The 11,260-nt window shown below is 54.4% G+C and overlaps 2 protein-coding genes across 2 annotated transcripts in view; both read left to right on the forward strand.

Moving 5' to 3' along the window:
• Window positions 1–2,059: 2,059 nt before the first annotated feature.
• ATP5MG (ATP synthase membrane subunit g) lies at window positions 2,060–5,430 on the forward strand. The gene is made up of 4 exons (XM_029915098.1): window positions 2,060–2,217; window positions 2,964–3,034; window positions 3,809–3,969; window positions 5,228–5,430. Exons 1-4 carry the CDS (start codon window positions 2,075–2,077, stop codon window positions 5,324–5,326), a joined length of 474 nt encoding a protein of 157 aa, XP_029770958.1. The 5' UTR covers window positions 2,060–2,074; the 3' UTR covers window positions 5,327–5,430.
• Window positions 5,431–9,461: 4,031 nt separating this feature from the next.
• Window positions 9,462–11,260, forward strand: part of LOC115272709 (proline-rich protein 36-like) — a 13,021-nt gene continuing 11,222 nt past the window's right edge. The window contains exons 1-2 of the mRNA XM_029915704.1: window positions 9,462–9,840; window positions 11,000–11,094. Of these exons, the coding sequence (XP_029771564.1) occupies window positions 9,462–9,840; window positions 11,000–11,094 (474 nt within the window). The remainder of the gene's footprint in view (window positions 9,841–10,999; window positions 11,095–11,260) is intronic.

The following is an 11,260-nucleotide window of genomic DNA, read 5'->3' on the forward strand; positions in this document are numbered from 1 at the left end:
CTGGAGGCCGGCGGGGCCGCGGCGGGGCGGCCGGGCGGAGGGAAGAGGTGCCGCCGTGACGCCCCCGAGACCCGGGGGACCGGGAACGCGGCGGGCCGGCCCTGGCCGCGGAGCGAGGGCAAGGGGGGGCGCAGGCCGGCGGAAGCGCCGCAGACCCGGCCTCATCGGGTTGTCTGGTTCTCACGTGGAGCGTCTGCAAGTTCGCAGAAATCTTCAAGGAAACCTGTGCTTTCGGACGTTGGCCGCCTGCTGGCCTGGCCAGGCCGGGAACGTTGCCCTAACGGAAGTGTTCGGGGCAATCGGACCTGGTGGGCGAGCGTCCTGCTCCAACAAAACCGTGTATAAACGCGGCCTTTGTCACTAGGCGCGTGCTCAGGGAGGACTGCGGGTTGCTAACACCTGGTTTTCAGAGTGGAAGTCCTGTGGTCTGTGCCATGATCGCCGCGGCCGTGAGTCGTATTTTTGTCCGGAAGTAATTGCCGTTGTCTGCCGGGTGGCGAGCTATTCATTTATCTCCAAGGGGCGATAGATTTTTTTTTAAATGAAGGTAATATTTCGGAACCAGTTTTATTGTGATTGGTACCTTTTTATGCATCTTCTCCTTCCTTCCTTCCCGTCAGCAGCCAGCCCCTTTGCGGTAATGCTCGGTTCTCTCCCGCACAACCTCGCGGCCTACTGATTTACACGTTTTCCCGAAGCGCTTTTGTTTCCAGGTTAAAAGATCATCTCAGCAACTGTTGTGACAAAGCTCCGAACTGCCCGTAAATAAAGAGGGGATCGTGGCTCACCCTTTGGACTTTGTGGGTGATTTGACGAAAAAATTTTTAAGTTTCAGGTGGATTTTGTCCCCCAGCCATGGCTTTCACATCTTTCAGGTGGTGCGATTGCAAACTAATTTGAGAAATAAGTCCAAAAAGAAAAGTAGTACCAAAGAGTGTTTTTATTATGAAATAGTTAAACTTTTCCCTCCGTTATTGTGAGTAGTTGAAAGATAACAGTTGTTATTCTTCCAAAAGTCGTCAGAAGAGAGAGCTCAGCTCGGACCTGACGGTTAGATGACAGAAGTATGTTTTGCTTTGTAACATAATTCAGTGTCTTAAAGGTCGATGTTAAATTAAGAATCGAATAAGAATTGGGGGTCCTGGCTGGCTCAGTGCAGTGGATGGACTCTTGATCTTGGGGGGGGTGGGTTTGAGCCGCACATTGGGTGTAGCGATAACCTAAAAATAAAATCTTAAGGGCCACCCGGGTGGCTCATTTGTTGAGCATCCAACTCCTGGTTTGTGCTCGGGTCCGGGTCCCAGGGTGGTGGCATCCAGGCCCTGTGCTGAGCGGAGCCTGCTTGAGACCCTCTGTCCCTCTGCCGCCTCCCCCACTTGCTCCCTCTCTAAAAATACATTTTTTTAAGTAAAACCTTTAAAAAAGTATTACAGCCTATAAGGGCCCCTGGCTGGCTCAGTCAGCAGTGCATGCGACTCTTGATCTCCGGCCCGAGCTCAAAAAAGAAACTATGTCTGTTAATTCCCATAGTGGCACAAAAAAGCTTACAGAAATAAGTAATTTTATAATCAGACTTCCCCAGAGAGGTCATAGAATCTAATGGTTTTTTCCTACTTACTAAACTTGAGACTTTATTTGGATTTTACCATTTTTTTCCGTTAGTCACTTGCTGCTCCAGGACCTGTATGCGGGTTCCACGTTGTGTTGGGTTGTTATTTCCCTAGTTTCCTCTGGTGTGTGACACTAACAGTTTTTCTTAACTTTCATGACCTTGACAGTCTTTAACGTATCTATGTAGGTATCTATGTAGGTGCCCTGCGGAGTTTCCCAGCCCGGATGTCTGGTGTTCTCCACAGGATTAGTCCGGAGCTGTGGGTTCTGAGAAGGAAGGCCACAGGCGCCCTAATCGCACGGCAGGCCATCCGTGACACCACGCCCCGTCGCCGGTGACGGTGGTGTTACTGGACTTCTCCACGGTGAAGTCACCACGTGTCTCTCCCCGTCGTCTGTTCTCCAGGAGCCGGTAGCCAGCTCCTGAGGGAAGGGCTGTTTACCTGGAATTAAGTGGAATTTGATGAGAAGAGTTTGTTTTCCTTCCCCATTTGTTTATTCAGTCCTTGGCTGTGTGGACTCCTGTGCACTTACTTCATACTTCGTGCCTTCGGTAGCATGTTACTTGTTTGGTTCAGGTGGCTGCAGCCTTGGGGACTCTCTCAGGTTAGCCCTCTGTCCCGTTGACATGCCCCCTTCCTTGCTACCAGAGGCTCCCGTCACAGTCCCCGCCTCACCCTTAGATCCAGCAGTTTCTCCAAGGAACCCTAGCTTATTTTGAAAGGAAGGTCTAGGCCGTGAGATAGAGGGCGAGAGGGCGTCCTGAGCAGGCGCCGCGCCGTCGGTGCAGAGCCCGACGCGGGGGCTCCGGCTCGTGCGGAGAGCTGCCCCTCGTTTGTTTGTTTTATCCATGCCTTGTGTGTACACACCGCGATCTCCGACTTTCTCGCCTGGGTTCCCTGGGCACCACCTTTACCAGCTAAAGCACAGCGCCTGTGTACGGGGCACTGACTGAGGGGAAGGAATGGGGGGCGCCTGGGCGGCTCAGCGGGCCAGCATCTGGCTTCGGCTCGGGTCCTGATCCCGTGCTGCTCGGCGCGCTCCCGCCCCGCGCCGGGCTCCGTGCTCGCTGCCCCCTCTGCCCCCTCTGCCCGCTTCTGCCCCTCGCTCCCTCGCACCCTTTCTCTCTCAAACATAAAACGTTTCTTCAAAAGATGAAATATCTGTGTGTTGAAGGTAATTTTACAGACAGTCACACAAGGCTCTGTGCTCTTTTTGTTTTAACTTTTTTTAACGTTTTATTTATTTTTGAGGCAGAGAGAGACAGAGCATGAGAGGGGGAGGGGCAGAGAGAAGGAGACACGGACGCGGAAGCAGCTCCGGGCTCTCTGATAGCCTCGTCTTCTGTGTAGGACTGGCTGTTGGAGCTTTGTGTCCGTTGAAGATTTGCCCCTGGCCCTAAGCACAAAGGCTGATTCGGCTGGTAAGTCCCCGAGCAGCGAGGTGCCCGCGTGCAGGAAGCTAATGACGGGCCGCGAGAAGCCATCCGTCAAGAGCAGACACTGCGGGTGCTCGTGCATTCCTGCTGTTTTTGTTACATCTGTCTTGTGACATTTCTCATAAAATGTCTTTCTCTTGCTGAAATGACTACCATAGTCTCACATCTACCCTGCTCATTAGTGGGGGTTTTTTCCCTCTGAAATCCTAAATACCTTGAGGAATTTCAACATAGTAATAGATTTGAGTTTTGGTTTCTCTGAACAACACTTCTGGGTTTTATTGTTATTTATTATTTGTGGTGTTTTGAAGGAGTAACAGCTGGGCTTTTGTTAAGGAAATGTTTAATTCACATATTGATGAGGACACCAGAAATAGGCTCTAACTGGTATAATTGCATCTGGATTTGTGGCCAGCACGTGACAAGTTTTTACCGTAAGGACGCAGCTCTGCGCAGCTCCTTCCCTCCTCTGCCCCTGTTCCCTCCCAACCTAATGCTCTCTTTACCAAGAAAACGCGGTGACATTGCGGCTGTGGGTTTTGCTTTTGAGCCCAGCTTCTAGTGACGTTTCAGCTAACGAGCTGTGCTGGCCGCCGGGGCGGCCCCGGGACACGGGTGCCCCGCGTCTGCAGCGGTCCCCGTGCCGCCGGGCGCACGTTTGGCGCGAGCAGTGAGTGGACGGGACGCGTGAATAACGCCCGTGTGCCGCCGCCGCGTCCGCCTCCAGCGAGTTCATCCTGGGGCTGGTTTGTTTTCCAGCGGCTGTGACTTACTCGAAGCCTCGACTGGCCACGTTCTGGCACTACGCCAAGGTTGAGCTGGTTCCTCCGACCCCGGCCGAGGTCCCTGCCGCGATCCAGAGCTTGAAGCAGATGGTCAGGAGCGCCCAGACCGGCGGCTTCAAGCAGCTCACCGTCAAGGTAACTGCCGGCTAACCGGGGGCGCACGCGCCGGACGGAGGACGCCTTCCGGGGGGCTTTTCTGGGTGTTGTGATTAATACGCGTATTTTCCAGTGAGGCCGAAACCTACGTAATGAGAGGTCGTCTCCCTGGCTGCTGAGAAGGGTGCTTACCTTTCCGACCTCGCCGTCTGGGTCGAGCTAATTCACGCTACTTTATGTCTTTGTTTCCTATTAGTCTTTTAACAAAGAAGCGAGCATGTTTCCGGCCAGCGTCTTTCCCTCTCCTGTTTTGCTTAGTATGCTGAGATAGGATGGCTCACGTTGCTGACTCTACGCTGTTTTTCAGCCCGTAGTCCTGGAAATATTGTCAGTGTAGCCAAAGTTGCTCCCGGGCCGGATCACAGTCAGGAGGCGAACACTCACATGGAACACAAAAATACCAAAGTTTTGCAAGCCTATAACATAAAGTGAGGGAGTACTGAATTGCATTAAGATAAATCTAAGGACCGTAAGCACTGGAATCTGGATTTTATGTTTGCTTACTTGAGCCAAACACAGGTTTCAGAAAACCTAAACAACTAAATTACTGCTGCCTTTAGAATCTACATCCTGGAAAGTGCAGTTATTTTTCAGGAGACTTCCAATATCTCTGGTCTCTTTTGAAGGGGAAAATTAAGATTCACATCCAGGTACTTAAAGGAAACGGCCCTGTTTTGTCGTGGAGAAGTACTTTCTCCATGAGAGTCAGGCTCCGCGGTGGCGCTGGCGCGACCTGCGGGCGCCCCTCCTGTGCCCGTCCTCACGCAGCGCCGCAAAACCCGCATCTGGGAAGCCGAGTGCTCCCCGAACACTTGGGAAGAGTAAAACCAAATAATAAGTGAATAAAGGAGAAGACCGAGCTCTTCGGCAGATTCTCTTTGGCCGGACAGAAATGTCCGCGCTGAACTTATCTTCCTGCGGCCACCCTTTCATGCGACTGCCCCGTCTGGACGTGTCCGCTCCTTCCAGGATGTGGGTTGTTTTAGGCTCATAAAGTGCCTCATAAACTAATATGAAAGGGTGAAGTCAGTTCGGCTCTTTAAAGAGTGCTTGGACTCCTTACCTTGCACCGTTGAAAGTTCAGGTGCCCCCAGCAGCTGCACAAGGCTAACGTCAGTGGTTCCTGACTTGGCTGGACGGGTGCCGTCCCTCTGTCTCTGCCGCTGAACCCCGAAGGAGAGTGCTCGTCAGTGTGTAAGGAAAACACGTACATTAAAATCTGTGCTGCTTTTTTCAGGAGGCTCTGCTGAACGGCGTGGTGGCCACTGAGGTGTGGATGTGGTTTTATGTCGGCGAGATCATAGGCAAGCGCGGCATCATTGGCTACGATGTTTGAGGACCAATCCTGGACATCTGTGTATATCTGGTGTGTTGCCCGAGTGGTTTCGGACCATGTGTGATCAGACTGGTATCTGAATAAAACAAGATCATGTCTCAGAATCAGCGTTTTCTCTGTCAGATGTCACGCAGAGGGGCCGCCGTCTGGCTTTAGGGCACGAACACGGCTCTGAGGGCACGTCTGTGCGGCGCCTGGAGTCGGGCAGGTGCCTGTGCCCGTGCCCATGCCGGCCGCGCGCACACTCGGGAGGGCAATGTGAACAACGGATTAACGCTCTGGTCTGAATGTTTGATATAGATGACAAATTTACTTTATGCCCAGAATAGTCCAGGGAAAGACTTGGGGAAACGAGAACTTGCCACGGCAGGAAAACCAGTAATCCCACACCCACATCCACACTAGTCGCGTCACTTGTGTCAGTGACGCAGAGAACACGATTTGGATGGTTTCTCTCTGCCGAGTCAGAGATGCCTCCGTGTTTATAAATGCTGGGCACTCGGTGATGCGCTGAGTGTCTTTGCAGCGTCTTTAACACCAGGACGTGGCAAATGAGAGCCAGCGCCTACAGCGGAAATCTAATTTTGGTGTGTGTTATGTTATTAATCTATTCAATTTTATGATTTTTTTTCCAGTTTTATGATTTTTAGATCCTATCTTTGCAAAACTAAGATACCCTGTGGATATTTAAATAGTTAAAATTTAGTGGCGCCTGGGTGGCTCGGTCGGTTAAGCGTCCGACTTCGGCTCAGGTCATGATCGTGCCATTCCCGAGTTCGAGCCCCAGATCGGGCTCTGTGCTGACCGCTCAGAGCCGGGAGCTGCTTCAGAGTCTGTCTCCCTCTCCCTCCGCCCCTCCCCCATTCGTGCTCGCTCGCTCTCTGTCTGTCTCTCTCTGTCTCTCTCTCTCTCTCAAAACTAAACATTTAAAAACTAAACAGTTATAATTCAGTATCATCCATGGGTCTAAGTAATACATTATATCCAAAAAAAAAATAGAAGCGGTTGCCATCTGCCGTCTTCAGCCGTTTTCTTGGGCGCTCTGTCGGCCCGTTTCTGAGTCCCTCCCGACTCACAGCCATTGCAAACCCTGCTCTCGCAGCTGCTGGTGACCAGGGGGCGGCTGCACGGTGGGAGCCCTCCTGGCTCACCGTAGGGTCGCTGCTTCAGGAGTGCCGGACGTGGGTCCAGTCATTCGTCCGCTGCACTTAGAAAACGGTAGCTCAGGAAGGGCACGGTCTTCCTAAGTGATCGGCAGGACAGGCCACGCCGGCCGCCGCCCTGTGAAATGCAGTGACGCCTGGCATCCCGTCCTCGCAGGAGTCACACGTGGTCCGAACCCGAGCTGCCTCCTCAGAGGGCGCTCGGTGACCTGAGGTCCGCCTGCGGGAGGCTGGATGGCCGACTGCTAACGCGGTGCTGGTCTTGGAGTCTATCCGTTTCACACAGGGAGTATTGAAACTGACAAAAACACAGATTTCAAGGTGTGAAAGCAGCGACCACCGAGGACCTACCTGACTCGTGCCGCCGTGTCATGTGATTCGTTTCCACCATCTGGTCGCCCTGGAGCGTCCTCCGAATAAACACGGACCGCTGGCTGCTCGGCAGCGCCCTCGCCCGCCTGCCCAGCACCCTGCGCGCCCCCCTGCGCGGCCCCCTGTGTGGCGTGGCGGCGGCTGCTTAAGACAGCGGGCTTCTCTAACCAGTTCCCTGTGCCCTCCTGAGTCCCAGATGTCCCCCGGTAAAGGACCATCGAGGCTGTCCCTGGATCCGTGTGCGCCAGGGGCGTGCCACTACAGCTTCGGTGCGGCGGGCACCTGCTGCCTCCCCCGCGTCCGGGCGCTGTGTGGAGCGGGACAGACACCAGGCCCCGCGGCCGAGTGTCACCGGGCTCCGACACGGGTCACCGAGCGTGCGGTCACAGCACTGTGGGAAGTGCTGTAGTGAGGGCGGTGGAGGTGAGCTGGGGAGAGCCTGACCAGATTTGAGCAGGGGCCAAGGGAGGCTGTCCGAGGAACTGCTATCAGAAGTAACCCGGATGCGTCGCCCAGATTGGGCCGTGGCGCCCTGGGCAGGTAGGACAGCCGGTGTGAAAGCCGTTAAGTCGGAAGGAGTCGGGCACGTTGGAGTTTCAGAAAGAACAGAAACATGACTGAATCGCCCGGCAGTAGTGATGTCAGCCCAGAGAGTGGGGACCAGGTCGTGGAGTGCCGTTTACGCCCTACTCAGGAAGGACTGGGCTGGGTCAAGGCCAGCGAACGGAGAGCTGCTGAAGGCACCTGACAAGGCACGATTCCCGCCCCTGGTGTGTGTGTGGCCCTGCCGGGTTCTGGGAGCCAGGACAGATGCAGGGGGCACGGGGGAGTGCGGGGGTCCTGTGCTGCTCTCCATGTGAGGAAACCTACTCTCGGGGCGCCCGGGCGGCTCAGGCGGCCAGCATCTGACTCGGGTTCAGGTCACGTTATGATCTCACAGTTCGTGGGACAGCCCTGTGTCTGGCTCTGCTGACAGCGCCTGCTTGGGTTCTCTCTCTGCCCCTCTCTCTCAAATAAACTCACACACACACACACACACACACACACACACACACACAGATAGCCTTAGCACAAGGAGAAGGGAGATTCTGAAGTTCAGGCCAGTTCTGCGTGTGTGCCACTCACCGTGGTCCAAAGGTACGATTTCTAAGGAAACACTTTATAATAATAAATTCTTCAACATCAGTGTCAGGACCAGCCTTTTTACGAGGCTTTCGTTTCAAGGTCACGTTAATATGAAACTGTGTTGCCTACTTGATCCTCTTGTGTACGTGTCACGTCGTCTGGGACAGCGGTTTCTCCTTTCTTCTCCACTCCTCTCTTCCGCACCGAAGTCCCTAAGGATCGCTCCGTGTAATTTACTGTCTTCGTATTTCATAATTGTATATATAGCGCTTTACATTTTCAAAGCACGGCCACTGACTCATCTCGCCCTCCACTTCCCTCTGACGTAGTGACATGAACCACAGGCCCACGTGACAGGAGCTCAGGAGCAGAAACATGAGATGATGTGACGAGGATCCTATGCGTAGCACGCAGGGGTGCCACGGGTCGGGCCAGGCAGTGACCCCGTGCTGTCCGTGCCCTGACCACGCCTGACCACCGGCTAGGCCGGCCTCCGTTGTGTGTTCACGGTTCCTTATTCCCGTGTAGATCAGGCTGCTGGCGCTTCATGTCCCATCAAATGTCACCCTACCTCATCTTAGGTAAGGTCGTATTTAGCTTTGTAGGACCTCCTATTTCCTAATTCATGTAGCTTTTATTTCTACCAGAACATGAGTTGGTGCCCTTGTGATCACTCAAGATAAATACAGGAGCAATTCCACCAAAGATTCCCTTAGAAGGGAATTGACCAGCTTACCCCCTCGCAATCAAATTTCGAGGCTGTAAGACCTGGACCGGCTGCCTTAATCCCCTCCCATCGCCAACCTGCTTCCGCCACTCGATTTCCAACCCATCCCCACACAGGCCAGCTTTCAGGCTCATCATATTATATTATACATCCGCTGCCCCTGATGGCTGCAGGGTATCAGTCACCAAACTGTTCTTGGTTTTTTTTGTTTTTTTTTTTTCCTCAGGATAATAGCCTTTTTTTTTATTTTTTTTTAATGTTTTATTAATTTTTGATACAGGAGAGACAGAGCATGAGAGGGGGAGGGGCAGAGAGAGAAGGAGACACAGAATCTGAAGCAGGCTCCAGGCTCTGAGCTAGCTGTCCGCACAGAGCCCGACGCGGGGCTCGAACCCACGAACGTGAGATCTGACCTGAGCCGAGGTCGGAGGCTTAACCGACTGAGCCACCCAGGCGCCCCTGTTCCTGTTTTTTCTCCTGGCTCACCGTCACTCACCGTCACTCACCGTCACTCTACAGAACAGCTGCCATCCTAATAATGGGCGATTTCGACACACACGTGGATCACTGGTTTTCAGGGTTCAGTCCCTGAACACGGCAGCTGCAACGTCACGAGGAAACTAAGAAGAAATGAAAATTCTCAGACTCTACCCAGCGATTCTGGGGGTGGGGTCTGGCAATCTCTGGTTTAATTGGCTCTCCACGTAATTCTGATACGTGCTGGAGTTGGAAACCACTGACACGCATGATGCAACAAGCTGACCTCTTGGTTCCTGTCAAGTCCACTGATGAGGCCTCGGACACGCCTCCCCATTCCCCACCAGTCTTTTCAGCCACTCCACCGTTTGAAATTCCGTGCCTCCCTCTGACCACTGATTACCTCGCCGGCCCATTTCCTCCAGGACGCCAACTACGTTCCCTTGGAGCCACTGTGACCATCGACACGTTGCTGCCGCCACCTCGCTCACCGTCCGGATGTCCTCCCACTCTCCCTTACCCGCTTCTGTCCCGGGCTCAGTCCCGATCGCCCCCCGGAGGCGTCCTGGCCTCTGACGTCCTCGTGCTCGTCTCCCAAGCCCCAGCCTCGGCCAAGTCTGTCCGCTCTGCGCTTGCGCCCCTGCAGCTGAGTGCGGCTGGAGAAAACAGCTAAGGTGGCGGGTCTCACCAGTGACAGGAATTTGTGACCAGAACCTTGAGAAGACAGTGCCACGCGGCAGTCACACTGTATGTCACTGAGCCGTGACTATTTCTGTCAACAGATGACCTGCTTCTTACTTTATTTACCAAGAAAACTGAGGTGGGGCCCTGCGCGCAACGCTTGCTCTTGGGGTGGTGACTTTGAGACCCACGTGGGTGTAGAGATTCTTAAACGGAAAGGAATGAACCGGCTGGAGAGCTTCCACTGGCCCCACGACCTCGCCTACTCTCTGCGGCCGCGCGGCTGCCCCGTCTTGCCTGTCCGGGTTGTCCGCGCTCCCCTAGGCCTCTCCTCCCGTCGGGGTCTTGGTGCCGGGAGTCCTCCCTCTAACACCCGCGTTAACGTCGGCCGTTTTCTTCCCCTCCCCCATGGTTCCCGTGAGTGCATGCGTGTGCTGTTACCCAGCCCACCTTTTACTAAGTCAGCTCCCTTTTGCCACAAAACATCTCAAAAATCACCATCCTGTCCCTGATTCCTGCTCTCTGAGAGCCCACTCGGGTCAGCTGTTCAGATCCACCGCTTCACACGTCACGGGGCCTGCTCTCCTGCCGCACTCACCAGGAGTCCCTCCTCAGCCCTCCTATGTGACCTGCAGCCGTGTTTGACCCCTGAGTAGCTCTTCCTCCTGGTGCACTTAATGATACACTTGACCTCCAGGGCTTTCCTGTGGCCTTCCCTCCTCCTTTTTTTTTCACTTCTCAGATTCCTGTTCTGGTTCTTCCTTTCTCTGGCTTCCTACCTTTGGACTATCTCAAGATCAGGCCGGTCCCTCCTCTGTCTGTGTTCATTCCATCGGTGACCTTATCGAGTCTCATGGTTTTAAATAATCTATACACTGATGACTCTCCAGTTTATAGCTTGAGCTCCTGCCTCTCCCCTGAACTCTAAACACATAGGCAGCTGCCCACCGGCACCTCTACAACCTGCACGTGTTTAGTCGGCACCTCACACCTCCGTCCACACCCGAACTCTTGATCCCTTCCCCGCCCCCTCCAGAAAGCTCTCCCCCAGGCCTCTCCCTCTCAGCGGAGGCAACTGCGTCCCTCCGGCTGCTCAGCCTGAAGTCGTCCTTGGCTCTCATATTCCAGACCAGCCCGGCAAGAAGCCCTCAGAAGACACCGGGCATCCGCCCCTCCCCGCCGCCTCGGCCGCTGCCGCGCAGGCACCGCCGTCTCTCGCGGGAGTACCGAAATGGCCCCCCACCTCCCGGCGCGCGCCCCGTCTATTCCCCGCCTCACTCGGAGTGATCTCGTCAGAGTCCGTCAGACCACGTCAGTCCTCTGCCCAGAACCGGTCAGGGGCTCCCGTCCCAAGTTCAAAGCAGAATCCTTACGGGGACTACAAGGCCC

This window comes from Suricata suricatta, chromosome 11, assembly GCF_006229205.1.
Source record: "Suricata suricatta isolate VVHF042 chromosome 11, meerkat_22Aug2017_6uvM2_HiC, whole genome shotgun sequence".
Taxonomy (NCBI): Eukaryota; Metazoa; Chordata; class Mammalia; order Carnivora; family Herpestidae; genus Suricata; species Suricata suricatta.

Coding starts and splice junctions, on each gene's coding strand:
- ATP5MG (XM_029915098.1), top strand. CDS start 2,075: ATGAGAAGAGTTTGTTTTCCTTCCCCATTTGTTTATTCAGTCCTTGGC. Junction 2,218..2,963: donor AGCCTTGGGGACTCTCTCAG/GTTAGCCCTCTG, acceptor TCTTCTGTGTAG/GACTGGCTGTTGGAGCTTTG. Junction 3,970..5,227: donor TCAAGCAGCTCACCGTCAAG/GTAACTGCCGGC, acceptor TGCTTTTTTCAG/GAGGCTCTGCTGAACGGCGT.